Source organism: Epithele typhae, assembly GCF_022376455.1.
Source record: "Epithele typhae strain CBS 203.58 chromosome Unknown BXZ73scaffold_7, whole genome shotgun sequence".
NCBI lineage: Eukaryota > Fungi > Basidiomycota > Agaricomycetes > Polyporales > Epitheliaceae > Epithele > Epithele typhae.
In genome coordinates this window covers 227,968-248,710 of record NW_025954198.1, presented here as the reverse complement: position 1 = coordinate 248,710, position 20,743 = coordinate 227,968, and the positions used below count along the sequence as shown (strand labels likewise).

The following is a 20,743-nucleotide window of genomic DNA, read 5'->3' as shown; positions in this document are numbered from 1 at the left end:
CAGGGCTGTGCGCTCCACACTGCGCTGTGCAGACGAGCGTGCGCACGCGTGAGGCCGGGGCTACCGTGTGTGGGAGTACCTGCTGCTCCACGTGCCAGTCGGCGAGCTGGGAGGGGTTCGTTGGTGAGGATGAGGGTGACAGTGAGGTGGACGTCAAGGAGGGAGGTTGGTGGCATTGTATGACTCAGACACAGAAAGCGTAAGAGCAGGGATGCTTGAAACGTAGGCAATGCGGTATCCGGACGAGAGTGCACCGTTGTCGATGCCCTGTTGCAGAAGTGCTCACTTTGGCATACGCAGGAGTTGGAATATAAATTCCATGCAACCCATGGGAGCGTGCGCGTGCAGTGGGGACTCGTGAGATACAAGAAATGTGTGAGATATCTTACTCAAACCCTACATGATCATCGTACATACGTTCTAGGCGTGCAGCCATTCTTCCAAACACCTCCCAGCCGCTTAGCACCGTAAGAGGTGGCTCTCCAATCTCGCTATACACCTCCCAGGCCGCAACGTCAAACTCATCATCGACAAAGCGAAGTGCATCATGGCGGGACTGTGGGAGGCACGCCCGGAGAGCCTGAATTACGGACATATCTGTGACGCCCACACGATGGTCCTCGAGTCCGTATTTTGTAGGAGTTGCAATAACGTCATTGGAGTGCATCCGATGGCCAAGCTTTCCCTTCTGCTTCCGAATGCGGTGACGGTTCCACCCTTCGCGGAACTCGTCCATCACCTTCTGAACGACTTTCGACCACAGCCACTGAAACAAGTTGCTAGAAAAAAGGTTGGCAGAGATTTTGAGACAGTAGTGTGAGCCGAACTCACGTATGTACTGGATGACCATGAAGAAACAAACCGTTTCCTCTGCCTTGTAATATGATCGTCTTCAGGTTGTCCCCATCTGCTTTGAGCCACCGAGACCACATGTTCTCAATGGGGATGTTACGAGTGCTGGGGAGCTGCTGGAATGGGATCTCCCGCAACTCTGGTGCGAACGTCTCGCTGAATAAAATGAGACCAACACAGATTACATATGTAGATCACCAACTTACCGCAATGCCACATGAACACTTCGAAGCAAACCCGTCTCGCTACCACCGTCAGCTGTGATTTGCCGAGGGAAGTCTTAATGTTGATCAGAACAGTTTGTGCCATCAACATGGACAGAACTCACGTCCAAGCTTCTCTACAAGGTCGAGATAGAGGTGTGCCACAGCGACGTTATAACGAGCGTTGGGTACAACGACGGCCTGCATGAAGGGGCCATTCGTCTCACGCATGCCATATATCTCCAGTCCCACACCGCCCATAGCCAGCGCGAGGGCTGATAACTTCTCGTGGCCGTCCACATGAAGCTGGGCCATGAAGCCAGGAGAGTCTAACTTTCCGCGCTTAATCTTCTTCTGACCACCCGGAGCGCGCATGTGAAAACCGACAGGATCAATGTCATGCATGATATCGCGTACAGTATCCCTGGCGACTCGGTCAGCGAAGTACAAATAAACAGAAGTGAGAAACTCACCGAGGTATAATAATTCCTGTTTGCGCGATCCGGTGTCGAATCTCAACCGGTCCGTTGCGACGATGAACATCTGTGGCAACAAATTCCTGCACATGCGCGACAGCATCAGCATGTGGAATGGGTTTGCGTGCAGATGGGATATCGAAAGCTTTCAGGTGCTTCTTTAGTGTCGCTACACTGAGACGTCGGATTATTGAACCATCACGCAAATACTTATATAAGAGGGAGCATACCTGATATGATACTTCAGGTCCTCAGCAAGACGCTCCACTTGTCGAGGCTGTGGCAATAGTTCTTTCGAATAGCCACGTAGGGCCTTCTCCAGTTCCTCGTCTGGAGGTCCTGCGGTGGTTCTGCGCATAAATCGAAATCAACACTATAGATATCTGTGCACTTACGTTTGCCATTGTAATACTGATTCTTCCCAGTTGGATTGGGCATGGTTGGGATGTGGGGGAAGACCAAAAGGAGAGTGAGTGGAAGACGAGGAGAATTCTAGGAGCCAGTGCAACTGACTTTTATAGTTGCCCGTTTCCAAGACTCTTTGTATTCACCGACCACACACAGTCTGAAAGCGTGTTGTAGTCAAGAACCACAAGTGTTCAGAGACAATGACACACTCGAGGTCCGGGCTTGTGTTCGGGACGAGTGTCGTGGACGTTGCACCGTCCTGGCCACATCTGGGGGCATGTTGGTGGGTGCGAGGGGCTCAAGATGGTGGTGCGTGCACGCGAGTGGGCGAAATGTCCACTACGGAACAAGGAAGGGGGTTCTTATTACTTATACTGCAGTTGAGGAAGATGCGCCATGCGGGGGGAGGAGACGGCAAGCAGTGCGCGAGATATTGCTCAGCATGATCACATGCAGTATTGACACCGCGCGGGCGCGGGCGCGGCGCGCGAGACGACCCAACTCCAACCACACACACACCAGCCCGCGCGCCGCACCAACTGCTCCGTCACCGAAACCCGTACCGGTATATCACCGAAACACCCGCGCATGGCCGCTGATAAGACCCCGCGCAACGCGCATCAACGCGCGCACTGGTCTACATCGCCGCCACCATGCCGCTGCTCGCGCGCGCGCGCGAGCCCACAGACTGATAGCCTTTCCGACAGCCCAGCCCACCCTTCCTCAGACATATCACATTTCCCCCCACACAATATCCCTTCTCCCTCACCTCCTCGCATCCCATGATCCCCTTTAGAACGTCCTATATCCCTCGATGACCCGCATCTCCCGCTCTGCTCCGCCCCGCCTCCAGCTTGGGTCTCGGTTTACAACTTTACGCTATCCCAGCTCCTTTGGTACCTTCTCTGCGCTACCAACCACCTCCACCTGTCTCTCTACCATTGTGTTTGTCCACGCGGTTGCAGCGCGGCCTCTCCCTTACACTTGTTTGTCCTCCTCTCTGTGTTCCTCTGGACTATTATACCTCATTTCGGGCCTCTCCGACATGCCCGTCCTGCACCCGGCTCAACTCGGCCTCTGTTGCTACGACCTGTGCACCCTTATGTATATATTCTCGCCTGCCTGCTACTCGTCCCAGTTCGCCATCAAAGTCCACCGCAGCTGCACCTCAATCCTTCGAGCGCCTTCCGCCACGGTCCGCCTCGCCGCCGCTGTCCCGCCGCCTCCCACATCCTCTCTGCTCACCCTTCTCTCTCTCTTTCTTGCGAGATCGCCGTCTCCTCTTGCGCCGTGCCGACTCCCCACGATACATATCGGGAGGAAGAAATTGCACGTTGTCAGCAGCCTACCGTGGGGCGAGACAATGGAAGCCGGAACAATACGGCCCGGGCGAGTGGGCCAAGCGCGCGGGCAGAAAACCAAAAACGAAGCGTAGCTAATCCGCGCACCTTACCATGCCGCCGTGGTCACTGGTCTCGGCCGGCACGCGCTTCCACCACTCCTTGCCATGGGCTCGTAGATGGCTCTCCTCCTCTCTCCCCCTCCGACAGAGCCAGCAGGCCCCGGCCTGGGGCGACTCCCTACTTCTCCCCAAGACCACCTTTCCTCTTTACAACGACCCGTCAAAGGACCCGGCTATCCGGACAAAGACTACGGAAGAGCTATACGACTGGCAGGTCCGCATATATCCATCCCCTCAACCGCACAAACCTGACGGTGTCTGTGACCAGCGCCAACATGCTCAGGGACCTTTGTTCGTCTTCCTTGACGGACCTCCGTACGCTAATGGCGACTTACACATGGGTGAGTATCCGGTGCTATGGTGACTGTTTTCCGAGTTCATTATGTTTCGGGCTCTCTGCGCTTGTCTCGTGCGACTAAGCGTGGAGGATCCGCACTTCTGATTCATGAATGCGCCGTTCTGCGTCCTGGAGCCGTGTTTGAGGAGATGTACGTTTACTGATCAGTTCAAAATCAGGTCACGCCTTGAATAAGATTCTGAAGGACATCCAGAACCGTTTCCGCGTCTTGATAGGGAATAAGGTCTAGTACGTCATGGGTCAACAAATGCGTGTCTCAGATGTTGACGAAGTGCTAGCTATCATCCGGGCTGGGATTGTCACGGTCTTCCGATTGAGAACAAGGTGCTGAAGCAGCTTGGAGTAAGCTTCTCTGCCTGTCGTCCAGTCTGCATCTAACGTACAAGTGCCGCTAGGTGGAAGTCAACGAACTCACTCCATTGCGTATCCGCGAAGAGGCGGAGAAGTACGCGCGCAATGAGGTTGCATCTCAAATGAAGCAGTTTCGAGAGTTGGGCATCATGGCAAACTGGAACGCGGAGACCACGTATCGGACACTCGGTGAGTGCGCGCGTCATGTTTTGATACCATCTCTTATATTGCCCCTGCAAGACCCCGACTACGAGTTACGCCAGCTGAACGTCTTCAAGGCCATGGTTGAGAAGGGCTTGATCTACAGGCAGCATCGTCCCGTACATTACTCGCCTTCTTCACAATCAGCACTAGCTGAGGCTGAGTTGGTCTACAATGACGCGCATTTCTCGCATTCGGTATACGTCACTTTCCCCTTGGATTTGTCAAGCACAGATATTTCGCAGAGGCTGGGCATTCTAGATGCCGATGTGCATTCTGTGTCTCTCCTCGTATGGACAACGACTCCCTGGACTTTGACTGCAAATATGGTGAGTGCAAACAGTCTGTGTTTGGCTGTATCCTTGACCGATTCAGTAGGCCATTGCAGTGAACCCGGGGATGCGTTACCGAGTCGCCTCCGTCGCCAGCGAAGCAGGGCAGTCTTTTTTGGTTTACGCGTTAGATCGCGCGGACGCTCTTCATGCGATTCCGGGCCTCTTTCCTTCGCCGCCAACCGTGCTTGGTGAATTTGATGGTGCGCTCGCCTGCTGTCCCTGTGGTAATTTTACTCATTGGAGTGCACAGGGAGCAACCTTGTTGGTGCTCAGTACCGCCCTATTTTCGCACCGCTCCACTCTTCATCCTCTTCCATGGCGTCTTTGCCGGTCATTGCTTCCTCCCATGTCACCCCGGACTCAGGTACCGGTCTTGTCCACTGCGCGCCCGCCCACGGCCCTGAAGACTATGCGGCGATGCAGTCCCTCGGCCTGTTGTCCCGGTCCACTTCGGACGTCGCAAGCAATCTCGTTTGTCACGTCAACAGTCTAGGCCAATTCACATCAGATGTCGCAGCAGTCGTTGGTCAAGAAGCCGCTTGTGGTCTCGTTGCCAAGGATGTGTTAGGTGACGGGAGTCGGGGCATTGTGGATCTGCTTAGGCGCGCCGGTGCAGTTCTCAAGGTACAGAGGTATAAGCATAGGTATCCTTACGACTGGAAGACGGATCAGCCGGTAATCACGCTGTGAGAGTCACACATCAATAAGGCGAATGCGCGAGCTGACATCGTTCCTCAGGGCCACGTCTCAGTGGTTCGCGAATCTCGACGTTATCAAGAACGATGCCGTCGAGGCGATGAAGGAGGTGTCTTTTGTGCCCAAGATCTGTAAGCTATCGCTTTTGCCCATGCCTCAACCGTCATTGATCTTGTAATTTATACAGCCCAGAACCGTCTCGAGTCATTCGTCCAGTCCCGCTCTGAATGGTGTATCTCCCGTCAACGCGTCTGGGGTGTCCCCATCCCTGCCCTCTACCACATCCCTACAAATGGCGCCGTGCTCGACTCTGATTCGCTCACTCACATCCTCGACGTCCTCCGCAAGCACGGACCCGGATACTGGTGGGACGGCCCCGTCTCTGCCTTCGTCCCGCCCTCACGCCGCGACGGCAAGTCCGACACCGAGCTCGATACGCTCTGGAAGAAGGGCACAGACACCATGGACGTCTGGTTCGACAGCGGTGTCGCCTGGTCGCAGCTCGAGGACCTCATCGAGTACAACACCGAGGGCCGTGCGTTTGGTGCCGACGCCGCGCTGGAAGGCACGGACCAGCACCGCGGGTGGTTCCAGAGCCTACTACTCACCGCGCTCGGAAGCGCGCAGGATCTTACACGCCCCCGTACGGCCCCGTACCGGACTCTGGTCACGCACGGGATGGTCCTCGATGAGCAGGGAAAGAAGATGAGCAAGAGCCTCGGGAACATCGTCAGTCCCATGGCCATCATCCACGGAGACGCCGCCACTCCCAGCGTGGGCGCGATCAACCCGGCCCAGAGTCAGAGCCAGGCGAAGAAGAGCAAGGGCAAGACGCGCGGCCAGCAAGGCTATGGCCCGGATGTGCTCCGTCTGTGGGCGGCGACGGTCGAGTTCTGGAAGGACATGTCGATCGGCCCGCTGGTGCTCGAGCAGTGCGCGGAGACGATGCGCAAGGTCCGGAACTCAGCGCGGTTTATGCTTGGGAGCTTAGGCGACCGCCCACTGGAGGAGGCGGAGAAGGTGCCGTATGAGAACTTGGGCCTGGCGGAGCGGTATGTGCTCCACCGGCTCCACCGCCTGGACGGGATCGCACGCACGGCGTACGAGGCATATGACTACCCTCGAGGTACGTTGTTGTCAGAACTTGGACAGGTGCCAGAGCTGATTATGGTGTGGGTAGTGATGAACGAGCTGTCGTACATGGCCAACATCACGCTCTCGTCTTTCTACTTCCACATGAACAAGGATTGCCTATACGCGGATAGCAAGGACTCACTCTCGCGGCGCCGTGTTCTTACGGTGCTCGACCAAACGCTCACCACTATGACCAAAGTTCTCGCACCCGCCCTTCCTCACCTGGCCGAAGAGATTCACTCCACGCGTCACGGTCCGCAATGTCCTTCTGTCTTCACCACCCCCTGGACAACATTAGTGAGTGCTTCGAAATTAGCTGTCCCTTTGAGCTATCACTCACCGACCGTCCACAGCCCGCTGAGTTCGAGAACAACGAGGCGCAGACCGACATGGACACCCTCTTCCGTATACGGTCGAAAGTGCACTCTTTACTGGAGAACGCAAGCAAGGACGGTGTGGTCAAGCGCGTCCTCGCCACAGATGTCATAATCAGTATCTCGACCGCCAGCACACCAGAGATTATCGATCTGCTCGGGCGAGAGGGTGCGGTATTTCAGTTTGCTCTTCTGGTATCCAGGCTGACGATCCGACCGCGTGCAGAGCATACTCTTTGCGCACTCTTTGGCGTCTCGAGTGTCACCCTTTGCGACCGAGCGGCTAGTGATATGGTGCCTGAGTGGGAGTACAAGGACACTTTGGACTTGTCAGGTCAGCTATACTCCACTGGCTCGCTCGCGACTCTGCTGACACAAACTCAGGGACCGAGGTCGAGGTCGCCATCCGCCCTGCGGCACGCGAGAAGTGCCCACGTTGTTGGATGCACACGCGGCCGGTCGGCGATGAGCTCTGCAAGCGCTGCACAGATGTCGTCCACGTGTAGATACGGCGGGCGCCCCCTCCTCAGGCCTCTGGAACAGATTCATATTGTAGTAATAGGTATAATCCTAGACAACGCACTGCTCTCTCACCCACTTCGGGAGGCCTTCCGAACATTCAATATCGGATACTTGACAAGACACCGGTCACAATTTCACATGGCAACTCGAACATCGATGACGTCAACACCCTTGCGACTCCGGCGTTTCTGGGCTCTGACCGAGGATGTGGCTCTGCAGTGCCCATGAAGGAACACAGCTGCAGGGACAGTGCGATCAAATCGATATAGTCTCAGTAAACTATAGGCGTCTGCAAGTCTGTATACTGCGGGATGCGCCGTCGTGTGGTTCCCTGACGACTGTGGGTCTTGAGGTCTTAGGGCTGAGGGTGAGTGCTGAAGCGCTGATGCCGAGGGCGATGTCGGATCGAGGCGACGGCCCAGCGAAACAGCGGATGGGCGGTGAGGCGTAGGGTGACGTCACTAAGGGCTCTCAAGTCCCGATTCGATTTAGCCGGCCTGAGTGGTGTGGGTGTCGTTAACGTTGATGCATGCTTAAAGCTCTATCGTCAACGCCCTGGAATCGAGTCGTTGGTACAGCATTGGTTCATAGGAAGACCAGCTAACGTAGGACCTGGCATTGAAGCCCATATCCTAGTTCACTTGAGCTAAGTCGGCGAAAGTAAATCATGGAGCGCCCATGCTGCTGCTTGAGACCATTCGGCGATGGATCGCTGGTCTGTTCGCCCACGACGTCAGAAAGTGTTCACCTCTACCTCTCCATATAATCCTCATCGGAATGTGTTGGCCCAACCACACTCTTGTTCTTGAACATCCCCATCCACGGCCGCTTCACTATGTCCACTTTTTTCGCTCGCAGCTTGCTCCGTGAGCGATCATCCGTCCTGGCCCACCGCTCGGTGGTTTCAAATCGTCGCACCCTCATGACTCTGAAAGATGTCAAGGTAAGAACTCATGTGTCCCTTCGATCGCCCCGTGAGCTCACGTTAACCCTTCCATCACAGTACACTGCGCATGCCGAAGCGCGAGGCCAGGGACGCAATGGCCAAGTGAAGTCTGATGACGACTGTGGGCTCGAGCTGCGTCTCGCTATGCCGAAGTCTCTTGGCGGTAAAGGCGATGGCCAGAATCCGGAGCAGTTGCTTGCCATGGGTTACGCTGGTGAGTATATGCGTCGCACCTCAGCTCCATTTAGCCCAAAGCACCCACCGACGTTGCGAGGTAGCATGTTTCCTGAGCGCCCTTCAGATGGTGTCAGGACAGATGGGAAGGAAGGAGGCCGCCATGAATGCTGTCATCCGCACACAGGTCCACATCGGCCAGCCAAAGGAGATGGAGGGATTTGGGCTGCGGGTCGACATCCAGGTGGAGGGTATCCAGGACGATGAGCTTATTCAGGCGGCACACAAGGTGAGTCCCAAGTGATACCATGTCTCGTCAGTCGTGATGAGATGGGTGAGCTCATTGTTATCGTCGAATTTTTCAGGCCTGTCCGTACAGCCGCGCGTTGAGCCAGGCGCTGTGGTCAACGTCACCAAATCGAGTAGACAGATCTTCCGAAACGCTTGTACGAATAATACCGAGGTCGCTCCAACATCAACAAACCTTTGTTCTCAATTCCGCGTCGGAACTGCCTTTGGTCCGGAAGCCAGCATAGACGAGCATCAGCAAAGCACAGCAGAGCTCCACCTTTCCAAGGTCCGTTCGGCGTCCACAGTACTGTGCGCACTGTGCTGGGCGAGTGCGGGGCAGCGGAGTGTTCGCCGCCCACCGACGTAAGACTGGGGTTTACGACGACGGGTATGATGCGCACAGGTTGTGGAGCCGTCAGCTCACAGATACATATAACTGCCGCAATGGGACCGCAAGCACCCCCTCACCAATTCACTTTCGAAGCTCCAAGCATCTTCGAACGCGCCTTCTTTGCTTCGACCGTCTAATCCATGCATCGAGAACCTCCCTCCGCGTCTTCATCTCGTAACTTTACGATATCACCATGCGCGCTACCGCCGCTGTTTTCCGTCTGGTCGCCCCACGCGGCCTTGCAGCCTCAAGCACCCGCCCCCTCAGAACATTAACAACCCGCGCATAATGCAACAGAGACGAGCCAACACAATCAAAGACCACGTCGTAAGTCACGGCTTCAGCTCATCCGCATGCGCAGCTCTGACGTCATAGACCCACAGTTCTTTGCACGGGCGACTGCCGCAGGCCCCGGTCGCAACGGAGCCGTCAAGTCGTACGGCGACTCCCCGCTAGACCTGAAGATGTCCACGCCCCGTAGTATGGGGGGAAAGGGCGACGGCCAGAATCCCGAACAGCTCTTCGCGATGGGCTACGCCTGTGCGTCCGTCCCAGTCTTCACCACCTCGAGACAAGGCTTTGGCTGACCGAGGTCCTCACGTACAGCTTGCTTCCTTGGCTCGCTGCAGGTGGCCGCCGCGCGCGCAAACAAGACGGAAGTCGTTGAGGAAGCGCAGGTGTCGGCGAACGTGTACATGGGCCCGCCGACGGCTTACGATCAGGGCTTCGGGCTACGCGCCGCGATCAACGTCCAGGGGTGCAACGATGATGCCGTGATTGCTGAAGCACATGAGGTGAGTCCACTATAGGTTACTTATATCAGTGATACTTGGTGTTTATGGACTGTTTGTAGCTGTGCCCGTACAGCCGCATGATGAAGAACGGTGCGGAGATCCTCGTCACGAAAACCTGAATGCCGATTCTGAACAAGCTATGCTAATCTGAACGATAATGGCAAGGTACGGTGATTGTGGTTTCAGGCAGCCGCACCGTCCAGATACCCGCTGTCCCCTGCTAAGTTAGCACATCTACTACCGAACGATGGAGCTGTGTGTAGCATACTTATTATGCATGTCAGGTATATCAGACGGATATATGTTCAACCAGTAGTACTATGTATGTTGTACGGTAGAACCTGTTACCTGGATACTCGTGACCATGTGTGATCTTCGGAGTTCACCTGAGAGTCCATCCTTCAAACAATGAGCTATGGATAGTCACAAAATAGAGATCTCGTGGTCCGATGGTGTAGTTGGTTATCACGTCTGTCTCACAAGTGCGACCTCGGGTCGAGCCGCTTGGTCACAGGAGGTCTCCAGTTCGAGCCTGGATCGGACCATGTTTTTGCGGTTTTGCCTATTGCAGCGACATTGGCTGCGTCTACGGCGGGCGGAAAGAGCGGTGGCAGCGGCAACGGCAAAGGTCAAGCGCAGACGCACGTTTCTTGCTACGCCCACGTCCCCCGCCCACCCGCCTCCCCTTCTCCCCTCTCCTTCCGCCTGCGCAAGAGATGTCGTCCACCAAGAACGACGCGAGCACTCCTCTCGATGAGGACTCCGCCGGCCAGGCCATCTCCGTCCCCGACTCTGGCGACACCGGCGAGAGTGGCAAACTTAAGATGATCATTCAGCTCATCAAGAAGTGCTTCGGGGTCAAGGACATCGCGACCATGTACGTCCGCCGCCGTACCCCGCGTCCTCTTCTCATCTCCGTTTCCCAGGCGTCTCTCCCTCCCCGCATCCCTTCTGGAACCAATCCCAAATCTCGAGTACTGGCACTACTTGGACAGACCGGATCTCTTTGCTGCGTGAGTTCTGCTTTGTTACTTTCTTCCGACAGAAGCCATCAACGTCCGGGTTTAGAATTAACGACTCCGATGATGCTTTCGAGCGTATGCTGGCCGTACTCCGCTTCACTTTCTCCAAGGACCTCAAGTTCATCGTGCGTCCCTCACTTCTCTCTGCCGCCACCTCCCATTTACCCTCCTCCATGCCGTAGAGAGGCAAGGTTGTCAAGCCCTATAACTCTGTCCTCGGAGAGCATTTCCGCTCGCATTGGGACATCGTCCCCGTCACCTATCCCTCGGATCCCAACGGCCCCCCATTCAGCACCTCTACATCGGCCCCTCCACAGCCAAGGATATTCCGTCATCCTCCTACTTCTTCTCCTCCAGCGCCGCGTCAACCCCGAACTTCACCCATTCCGAGAGCACGAGTATCAAGAGCGGCCGCTCCGGCAAGAGCGGCTTCAGCGCGCTTAGCCTTGCTTCTCGTACAGGGAAGACCACACCGTCCACGTCCCCAGAGCTCGTTGAGTCCAACCTCGAGGCCGGCATGTCTTCCCTGAGCCTTGGCAATGACCGGTCAATTGACGTCTCCGAGGACACCGCTGCGGACCAGCCACGCGTTCGCGTCACTTACCTCACCGAGCAAGTCTCGCACCACCCCCCAGTCTCGGCCTACCACGCCGCCTGCCCAAGCCGCCACCTCGAGCTCGTCGGCATCGACCAGATTTCGGCCAAGGTCTCTGGGACCACCGTCCGCGTCTCGCCCGGCTCGTTCAACAAGGGCATCTTTGTCCGCATCACCGGCGAGCCTGGCACGGGCGAGCAGTACCACATCACGCACCCTACCGCGGCCGTGAACGGCATCCTCCGCGGCTCGTTCTACATCACCGTCGCGGACTCGACCGTCGTCACTTGCTCAGGCGGCGCCAACGGGGACGGCCCGCAGCTGCGCGCGGTGATCGAGTACAAGGAAGAGTCGTGGCTCGGCAAGGCGCAGTTCGCGCTCGAGGGCGTCATCCACACGTATGACCCCAAGGGCTCCGCGCACGCAGAGTGGACGAAGGTGAAGCACGTCCCGCGCGAGAACGTGCTCGCCGTCTTCGACGGCTCCTGGCGCGGCGAGATCCGCTGGAAGCGCGTCGACGCGCCCGACTCCGAGTACGCGACCCTGCTCGACGTCTCGACGCTGCACATCGTGCCCAAGACGGTCCGCCCCCTGGAGAAGCAGCTGCCCGACGAGAGCCGGAAGCTGTGGGACAACGTCACGAGCCGGTTGCTCAAGAAGGAGTACAACGACGCGACCAAGTACAAGCTCCAGATCGAGCAGAAGCAGCGCGACGACGCTGCCGAGCGTAAGCGCACGGGCGTCGAGTGAGTGCATTCCTCCATGGGGCCTTCGTTTTCCGTATGGTTGCTCACCGGCTGTCTCGCAGGTTTGTGCCGCAGTTCTTCGAGAAGGACATCTTGACCGGCGCTCCACAGCTCACCGCCGCTGGCCGCAAGGCGCTCGAGGAGGAGCTCGCGGAGGACGCCGAGCACGAGCTAGAACCCACCACGCCCAAGATCAAGACCGCCGACGCCGCATGACGAACCCCTCACGACTTCCCGCGCATGCACGACTGACCACCAATCTCCGCATGCATCCTCACCGTTCCCCCCGTTTCACCCAACGCACAGACCGCTCGAACTAACTGTACGATAGATTATACCGCGGAACCTCCGTACACTAGTGCCCCCCGCCCGCCGTTTTCGTGCGCGTCCGTCCGCGCCCTAGGAGGCCGGCTGGGGCCCGATTCTCCCTACCACTTTGACGCGCTCTCGCCGTCTCCTGCTGCACCTCGGACACGTTGGCTTGTTCTGTATCAAATCCGGGTACGGGAGGAGGTAATCACCGCCGCAGCCCCACGCCACGTGTACATACATACGCACCTCACCCACCGCACCTATCCGCTTGCGACTCTCTATCGTTCTCCCTCTAGACGCCCCGCGACTGCTCTTAATCACCGATGCCATCGTTCTGCTGATCGCCTCACTTGAGCGACGACCGCCTCCACGTCCGACATTTGACACAAAGGGGCACGATTGATGATGCGAGGACGAGGAGGCGGGTGATTATAGGAAGAAACGGGTGATTATGTTAAAGGGAGATGCGAGCATTTACACGAACGAGCAGCGAACTGCCCGGAATATGCGTACACGTTGGGAACCACCATGTCTACGTACTGCCAAGAAAACCGACCCCACGCCAAAGGACCACGACCCAGCGCCCCGCCTAGTACGAGCGGCCGAACATCGTCCATCGCTTCGCGTCCTTGCCGCACCCGACGCACTTGGTCACGCCCGGCTCAATCTTGGGCCAGCGGGACTGGTCGAAGGGGATGCAGAGCGATTTGGCACCTGCCGACGGGGCACGCTCGTCCGTGGGCTCCGACCTGTGGAGGGGACGGCGTGTCAGCGTTGGGGCTCGTAACAAGACGCAGAGATGGAACGGTGGGCGAGCGGCGTTAGATGCCCACCCGACGCGCCATGACCGCATGGCCGGGTGCAAACGAAACGAAAGAACTCGTCGCCAGGAATAGTAGCACCCCATCCCCGCGGCGGCGAACGGCCACACGTTCGAAGGGGGGTGCGACGTGACGGGCGTGGATGGAGGATACGGGGACGCGGGGAGAACACTCACGCCTGGGCACTGCACTCCTTGATGTCGTCCTCGCACGCCTCGGTCTCGCACCAGGGCATGACGACGACGCACTTGTCGTCCAGCGTCGGCACGACGTCCTCCCAGCGGGTGATCGTCTTCAGGCACTCGAAGTACGCTTTCTGCGCGCGCGCGAACATGTCCGCCTGGATGGTCTCGAGCAGGCCCGACACGGCGGTCGTGATGTCCGCGAGCTGGAGGGGAGCCTTCGCGCCCGTGTCGCGCCGGGCGGAGAGAGTCTGCTGCTTCGCGAGATCCGCCGGGCCGATCTCGAGGCGGAGGGGGACTCCCTGTGCGACGTCGGCGAGTGAGCACATGAGTAAAGCAGGCAGATTGTAAGAGGCAACGGGCGCACCTTCTGCTCCCAGTCGTTGAACTTGTAGCCGGGGGTGTATCCGTCGCGGAGGTCGGCCCGCGCGCGGATGCCGGCCTTCTTGAGGGTGGCGGCGAGGTCCGCGCACGCGTCGTTGACGGTCTGGCGCTGCTCGTCCGTCGTCTTCGCGGTGAGCCCGCAGGGGACGATCGCGACCTGCACGGACGCGACGCGCGGGGGGAGGACGAGGCCCTGGTTGTCGCCATGGGTCATGACCATGACGCCGATCGTGCGCGTGGAGAGACCCCACGAGTTTTGCCAGACGTGCACTTTCGCCTGGTTCGTCGGGTCTGTCGGGTCCTCGACGAAGATGTTGAACATCTTGGAGAAGTTCTGGCCGAGACAGTGCGACGTTGCGCCCTGGATGCCGCGCCCGGTCGTGGGCACAAAGCCCTCGACGGTAGTCGTGTACAGTCCGCCCGCGAACTTCTCCTTCTCGGACTTGACGCCGGGAATGACGGGCACCGCGAGCAGCTCCTCGTACACGCGGCGGTAGAGGTCGAGGATCTCAGCACCTCCTTGTCGGCTTCGGGCTTGGTGAGGAAGGCGGTGTGGCCTTCTTGCCAGAGGAACTCGCGCGTACGCAGGAAGGGTTGCGGGTTCTTGAACTCCCAACGGACAACACTATTCCACTGGTTGAGCTTCAAGGGTAGATCACGGTGGCTCTGGATCCATTTCGCGTAGTCTGTGGATCTTGTCAGAGGATAGTGAGGAGGACGCGAGAGGACTCACAAGGGTACATGACGGTCTCAGAGGTTGGGCGGATAGCAATAGGCTCCTCGAGGTCGGTCTTCCCTCTGCAATCAAATATAAGACTTGATGGCGAGAAGACCAGAGGCGGACGTACGCTCGTGTGACCCATGCAACCTCAGGAGAGAAGCCTTCAACGTGATCCTTCTCCTTCTCCAATACTTTTGAAGAGACGAACATGGGAAAGTATGCGTTCTGAACGCCCATCTCACGGATCTGGCTGTTAAACCAATCTAGACTCATGCTCAGCGCATGTATGTGGGCATACAGACTGATAACGAACCCTGGATGGACTCCCAGATGCTATAGGACCATGGTCTCAGGATGTAGCATCCACTGACGTTGTAGTATTCGAGCATATCCGCCTTTATGAGGACGTTCGTATACCACGTGGGGAAGTCGACCTCTTTCTTCACGCCAATGGCGATCTGGATCGCACCCTCGATCTTTGCTTCCTCCTTTGCGGTCTTCTTGGGAGCAACATCGGGTGCAGCGGTGGAAAGGGTGGAAAGTCAATCTCGTTGAGGGCGGGGGCGCCTTCTGTCGCGAATTGCTTCACAAAGGCGTAGAGGTCCTTGCCGGAGAGGAAGACAGTGGTGCCGGAGGAGAGGCCGCGAAGCGCGAATGGAGATGTTGAGCTCGCGATTGATTCGTCAATGACAGTGGTAATCTTTGAGTACGTTTGCGAGGTGAGTACGAGGGGGGACACTGTGAACGCAGCGGTCAGTCCAAGCAATGCGCAGGGAGAACATTGCGGGGAAGGACGCGCCAATGGTCCGACCAAACACGTCGGATGATCCCGGAGAACATGCAGGAAAAGAAGATAAACTCACGGGAGTTTTTGTCGAGGTTAAAGAACTCCTTCAGCAGATCCTCGGATGCGAGACGCAGCTCCTTGAGGTTGAGAACTTTGCCAAGGGTGCCGGAAGGAACTTCTGTTGCTTCTCGAGCAATGACGACGACAGGAACAGGAGTTGCGGTCTTCGCGGTCTTTGGCTTGTACACGAGGAACTTGACGAGTTCAAAGCCCTTGGGGGCGTCGGCGGACGCTTCGAGAGCCTCGCGCCATGCGGCGGGAGAGGGCGCGGCGGCGTGGGTTGTCTTGGCTGGGGGAGATATGGAAAGCTTTGCAAGAGCGTCGACAGCAGAGTCGAGCGACATCGCGGACGGTGTAGAGTACGAGCGGCGGGTTGTGGAGGAAGGAGAGAGGGCGGAGCGGAGAAGGCAGGGAGGGGTCCGGGCGCTTTGCGGGATTGACTCGACAAACTTAGAGGAGGACGATGTTATCAGATGCCGCGATAGAGCGTAGGGCGCGAGGCGAGGGAGCCGTCCCGCGACTGTCCGCGGGCACCGAGCGAGCATCGACGCGTTGACCGCCAGCAGTGCAGTCGCGTCCAGAACATGCCCCGACGCGCTCGACCCTCTCCTCGACGCGATCGGCCGCCCGTAGATCATCTACCCGACACGCGTCCTTCTGATCTCGTCCTCCACCACGCCTCTTACGCCCACTCACGTCCATGGCTACTACTAGAACACACACGCGACAACCACTTGTCGTGACGTCCGCTCTCGCCGACAGACGAAGTTGAGCTTACTGGTTCCGCACGGGTCTAGTCGGAGAACCACGCGCGATCTCGGGTCGCAGTCGGCATGCATCTGTTCATTGTACATGGAAAGCCAAAGCTCGTGCAGGTACTATACGAACCGTAGATGTGCGCTACGACCGTGTAGGAAAGGGGGTGACTTGATACGGCGCACCGGAAAAGGGAAGGATGGCTAAGGAGTGTGGGAGACCCCGCGAGCTATGGGGATCTATGTATGGAACGGGCAAGGTGGACATAGAATAAAGAGTGTGGGATCCCGTACCTGAAGCACGAGAACTGGTTGTGAAGCGAGAAGACTGAGATGGGAAAGGGGGGAGCGGCCAGTAGGTCAAATATGAGTCTCGCTATGAACTGCGGACTCCGGGAGAGATAACCTCGACCTGGACGACGGCTACTCTCCGCCGGGTTTGACTTGATGACCGTTGGGCGTGACTGGTAGCGAGACATTCAGAGCAGAGTGCCGTCCGTACCACCACCGGTGAGATGAGCAATAGTGACGGGAAGGTCGGTTGATGGGAGGAATCGTCGGTGAACGTAGGAACGACTCCAAGCGGGACGGACACTGCTATAATATCGGGGGGGAGGCCCCCGCGCCTACGCGCGCCCTCTACTTCGCGCGCGCCGGAAGCTGGGAGCGGCGTAGCTCGGGAAGACAGACGTGTAGTGATACTCCGGAATCACAGGCCTGCAAGGGTCCTCATCTGGCCTCTGTTCCCAAGACCTCAGCGACCAATCTTGGTCACGGATTGACGGTGGAGTCCACATCTGCCCCTGCCCAGGATGGGCAGGAGGGAGAGCAACTGGAGGGCGGGGTGGAGTCTCCCCCAAGCGCGAGAACTGGGCGGTACCGGGCGGGTGGAAGGGGCAGCCACGACACATGTTCGGGTGGTTAGGGCAGTAAGAGGTATTTCCTTGCTGATACGCGAGATCCGACGGCGGGTGGGAGGGACAGGAGACGGTAGGGGTCCGACCCCTTCGCGACCCCTGGGCAATGAACTCCGAGCCACTGTGTTCTGGTGGGCCAAGGTAGTGATTGACAACAAAGTTGTTGACTTGATACATGTTCACGTTGACGTTGACAGGAGGGCTTGGCACAAGCTGTACCGGTGCACTGATGAGAATCGAAATCTATGAACCAAGGTAGGATGTATACATACCGGCATCGGGTATACTATGTAGGCGGGAGCAACAGGATAATAGGGGTGAAAATGAGGAACAGGGAGGGAGAACGGTGGTGGGAGCCCGTTCGCCGTGGGGCCCGGGATATAGGCTCCGAACGGAGGAACGCGAGTGTTGTCATTGAAAGGGGGAATTCGATGGCTGGCGCCGTCATCCAGTAAGAGTGGGCTTGGCGGTAGAGTTAGTGGAATTACTGTGTTCTGTAGGGAAGTGGACGTACCGTTGCATTGAGAAATTTCACGTAGTAGGGAATCAATGGAGGTTGGTTCGAGTGGGTGAACGAAAGAGCAAATGTGCTGGAGAGAAGGCTCAGCGACTCCCTCTCGGCATCTTATAGTGGTCTTACAGTCCGCACCGTATTGTCCTGCGATGAGCACTACGTAAGCGTCAGAATCCCTCTTGTCCGCCCCGCTCAGACCGAGCGACGGTCGTTGGGGATCTTCGAAGTTGTCGTTCTGCTTGAGGGTCAAAGCAGCTGCCGCGGAAGACATGCATGCTTTCGGTCTCATCTTCCATCGGTTTTCTTCTCATATTCTTATGGTGAGCCAGGAACTCGCTTCGCCGTTGCTCCGCTACCGGCGGTGGCTACAGAGTCCGATGCTGGCCTGAGCTGAGGTTCGTGAGATGCCCAGACGCGAACACGTGATCGCGAAGTATGACGAGGGTCTGAGCGTGGAACTTCGCACGAAAACATAGGTATCTTGAGGAGCAGGAGATGGGGACGGAAGGGCAGCTGATGATGTTCGCCGCGGGGGCACTTGGAAGTGATCACTACTTAGTGTAGTAGTGGGCCTCGCCGCGATGGCCCTCGGCCACGACACGTGTCCGGCAATCATCTGAGCGGTGATTGGGTCGTCGCAAGTATCGTCCAATGCAGAGGGCGCTTACATGCGCATCGCGGCCTGTTTCGCGACAGTCGCTCGTATTAAAGTCAGCCCAGAGTCGGCCCACTCTCCTCGCGCTCTTTCCCTCCCCTTCCCCGCGTTCAACCGCCCCCTCACGGTGAGTGATTAACTTTTGGCTCGCATTCTCCCGCGCAGTTATGGGTTTGGTCCAGTTCGGCGCCGACGCGGGCGTCCGAGGGCACGTCCCACTTTCACTACCGCGCACGCTGGCACTCGCCCCTTCCTCGGCGCGCCCCTGCTCGCTTTCTCTTTTTCGCTCGCCGGATACTAGAGCGCGTTCGCTGACAACGCGTGCTTTGCCTCGATAGTCTTACAGTACATACCTCAAAATGTCCCCCGCTCCGACGACGAACAAGACCTACGCTGACGGCCGTCAGGGCCAGCGTATCGAGAACTACGCCAAGTTCTGGCAGAAGGACCTCGCGACCGAGAAGGGCCAGGACACCGACAACCGTCTCGCCAACTACACCGATGTCATCAACGGTGAGTCTTCGATTTCGGGTTGTGTTGCGCGCGTAGCTCTCGGGGTTGGGGAACAGAACGTAGGATCGGTGCGCTTGCGAGTGACGTTTGGCCGTGACCGCGATGGCGCGGTGAGACGTTGTCTTGGGACTTAGCTGTAATGGGCTGCGGCCGACCCCAGTTTGCTGCCGAGGGCCTGGAGAAGCACGCGCGCATCCAATCTCGACCTATAAGTATGCTGAATAGTCCCCAGGCTACTACGATGGCGCGACCGGTCTTTACGAGTACGGTTGGGGCACGTCCTTCCACTTCTCGCGTTACTACAAGGGCGAGTCCTTCTACCAAGCCCTCGCGCGCCACGAGCACTTCCTCGCCTTCAAGATGGGCCTCAAGCCCGGCATGCGCGTCCTCGACGTCGGCTGCGGCATCGGCGGACCCGCGCGCGAGATCGCCCAGTTCGTGGACGTCAACATCGTCGGTCTCAACAACAACGACTTCCAGGTCGGCCGCGCCCGCAAGCTCACCGCCAAGGCCGATCTCTCGGACCGCGTCACCTTCGAGATCGGCGACTTTATGAAGCTCTCCGAGAAGTTCGGCCCCAACTCCTTCGACGCGGTCTACGCCATCGAGGCCACCGTTCACGCGCCGTCGTTCGCGGGTGTGTACGGCGAGATCATGAAGGTGCTCAAGCCCGGAGGCGTTGTGAGTAACCCTGTCGCATTACCACTTGTCAGCGGGATGACTTAACCTCGTGCGTTTTTAAGTTCGGTGTGTACGAGTGGGTCATGACAGACAAGTGGGACCCGTCGATCCCGGAGCACAAGGAGGTCGCGCACCAGATCGAGATCGGGAACGGTATCCCCGAGATGCGTCCCATCTCGAACGCCCGGGCCGCGCTGCGCGACGTCGGCTTCGAGGTCGAGTACGAGGACGACCTTGCGGACCGCGGCGACGACGTGCCGTGGTACTACCCGCTTGAGGGTGACATCTTCAAGGCGCAGACGCTCTGGGACGTCTTCACCGTCTGGCGGATGAGCTCGAGCGGCAAGTTTGTCACACATCATGGGCTTTGGCTCATCGAGAAGTTCGGCATCGTGCCGAAGGGGACCTTCGAGGTCGGTGAGACGCTGAAGATTGCGGCGGACGCGCTCGTTAAGAGCGGTCGCGAGAAGGTCCGTTCCTTGTCCTTGCTGGAAATAACTCGTTCTGACTGGCTTCTCTTCAGCTCTTCACGCCCATGTACCTCGTCGTATCGCGGAAGCCGGAAAACTGAGTTGACGATTACATGTGCTGCTACAGTACCCGCATTAGACTATGCTATATACCCCACATAATGTTGTACTCGACACGTCTCTCCTTTAAGTTGGAATGCAAGCTGCTTTCGGGTACTTTGGATATCATAACGTCGACTCCATTCCAGTTTCGGAACGAGAACAGCAAGTCATGCTTTCGGCGTTGGTACGCACGAAGCGAGCCGACGATATCGTGATGATACCGCCGTAGGATTTAGTGGACGTTGGCTCTTAAAAAACTCACGCCGTATAACGTCTTATAACATGCGCCTATAACTGTCTCGTTTCTCTACACCCCGTGCTGCTGCATGCTCTTCGATCCCACCTGGGCTTGGGCAGTGCCCCGCTAGAGAGCTCGCGCATACAACGACCGCCTTCTCTGCACTTCCCCGCATACAGCGACCCTCAATATGACGACCCCCATATGATTAGTGCGTACATACTCAATCGACGAGGGAGTGTGGAGTGCGACGCGCCAGCGACCTAGCGAGTCCGAGGCCAGACGAAGACAACATGAACA

The 20,743-nt window shown here is 57.7% G+C and overlaps 7 protein-coding genes and 1 non-coding gene across 8 annotated transcripts; 5 read left to right on the top strand and 3 right to left on the bottom strand.

Annotated features, from left to right (window-relative positions):
* Window positions 1-385: 385 nt before the first annotated feature.
* On the bottom strand, window positions 386-1,969 carry BXZ73DRAFT_98375 (uncharacterized protein; the record flags this gene model as incomplete). Its single annotated transcript, XM_048027670.1, has 8 exons — window positions 386-779; window positions 832-1,008; window positions 1,059-1,131; window positions 1,181-1,409; window positions 1,473-1,479; window positions 1,529-1,705; window positions 1,762-1,870; window positions 1,927-1,969. 8 exons carry the CDS (start codon window positions 1,967-1,969, stop codon window positions 386-388), a joined length of 1,209 nt encoding a protein of 402 aa, XP_047880883.1.
* A 1,424-nt stretch (window positions 1,970-3,393) lies between these two features.
* Window positions 3,394-7,356, top strand: BXZ73DRAFT_42013 (isoleucyl-tRNA synthetase; the record flags this gene model as incomplete). Its single annotated transcript, XM_048018881.1, has 15 exons — window positions 3,394-3,615; window positions 3,670-3,742; window positions 3,918-3,987; window positions 4,038-4,101; window positions 4,155-4,299; window positions 4,351-4,640; window positions 4,690-4,846; window positions 4,897-5,332; window positions 5,385-5,473; window positions 5,530-6,116; window positions 6,186-6,468; window positions 6,523-6,773; window positions 6,830-7,019; window positions 7,077-7,184; window positions 7,235-7,356. The coding sequence occupies 15 exons, from the start codon at window positions 3,394-3,396 to the stop codon at window positions 7,354-7,356; spliced, it is 3,087 nt and encodes a 1,028-aa protein (XP_047880882.1).
* Window positions 7,357-8,207: 851 nt separating this feature from the next.
* Window positions 8,208-10,087, top strand: BXZ73DRAFT_42120 (OsmC-like protein; the record flags this gene model as incomplete). The annotated part of the gene is made up of 4 exons (XM_048018894.1): window positions 8,208-8,315; window positions 8,376-8,532; window positions 8,597-8,781; window positions 10,028-10,087. 4 exons carry the CDS (start codon window positions 8,208-8,210, stop codon window positions 10,085-10,087), a joined length of 510 nt encoding a protein of 169 aa, XP_047880881.1.
* Window positions 10,088-10,411: 324 nt separating this feature from the next.
* On the top strand, window positions 10,412-10,513 carry BXZ73DRAFT_t44. The gene has a single exon. It is a non-coding gene; the product is annotated as a tRNA-Val (tRNA).
* A 171-nt stretch (window positions 10,514-10,684) lies between these two features.
* On the top strand, window positions 10,685-12,547 carry BXZ73DRAFT_98372 (uncharacterized protein; the record flags this gene model as incomplete). The annotated part of the gene is made up of 6 exons (XM_048027669.1): window positions 10,685-10,845; window positions 10,895-10,981; window positions 11,037-11,115; window positions 11,173-11,244; window positions 11,283-12,331; window positions 12,394-12,547. 6 exons carry the CDS (start codon window positions 10,685-10,687, stop codon window positions 12,545-12,547), a joined length of 1,602 nt encoding a protein of 533 aa, XP_047880880.1.
* A 685-nt stretch (window positions 12,548-13,232) lies between these two features.
* On the bottom strand, window positions 13,233-15,942 carry BXZ73DRAFT_88338 (prolyl-tRNA synthetase; the record flags this gene model as incomplete). The annotated part of the gene is made up of 9 exons (XM_048024904.1): window positions 13,233-13,392; window positions 13,641-13,948; window positions 14,014-14,508; window positions 14,547-14,716; window positions 14,764-14,828; window positions 14,879-15,014; window positions 15,065-15,251; window positions 15,341-15,489; window positions 15,615-15,942. 9 exons carry the CDS (start codon window positions 15,940-15,942, stop codon window positions 13,233-13,235), a joined length of 1,998 nt encoding a protein of 665 aa, XP_047880879.1.
* Window positions 15,943-16,979: 1,037 nt separating this feature from the next.
* On the bottom strand, window positions 16,980-18,055 carry BXZ73DRAFT_75126 (uncharacterized protein; the record flags this gene model as incomplete). The annotated part of the gene is made up of 3 exons (XM_048022157.1): window positions 16,980-17,513; window positions 17,543-17,556; window positions 17,911-18,055. 3 exons carry the CDS (start codon window positions 18,053-18,055, stop codon window positions 16,980-16,982), a joined length of 693 nt encoding a protein of 230 aa, XP_047880878.1.
* A 743-nt stretch (window positions 18,056-18,798) lies between these two features.
* On the top strand, window positions 18,799-20,204 carry BXZ73DRAFT_41991 (delta-sterol C-methyltransferase; the record flags this gene model as incomplete). The annotated part of the gene is made up of 4 exons (XM_048018875.1): window positions 18,799-18,952; window positions 19,185-19,633; window positions 19,696-20,103; window positions 20,157-20,204. The coding sequence occupies 4 exons, from the start codon at window positions 18,799-18,801 to the stop codon at window positions 20,202-20,204; spliced, it is 1,059 nt and encodes a 352-aa protein (XP_047880877.1).
* Between the last annotated feature and the right edge of the window lie 539 nt (window positions 20,205-20,743).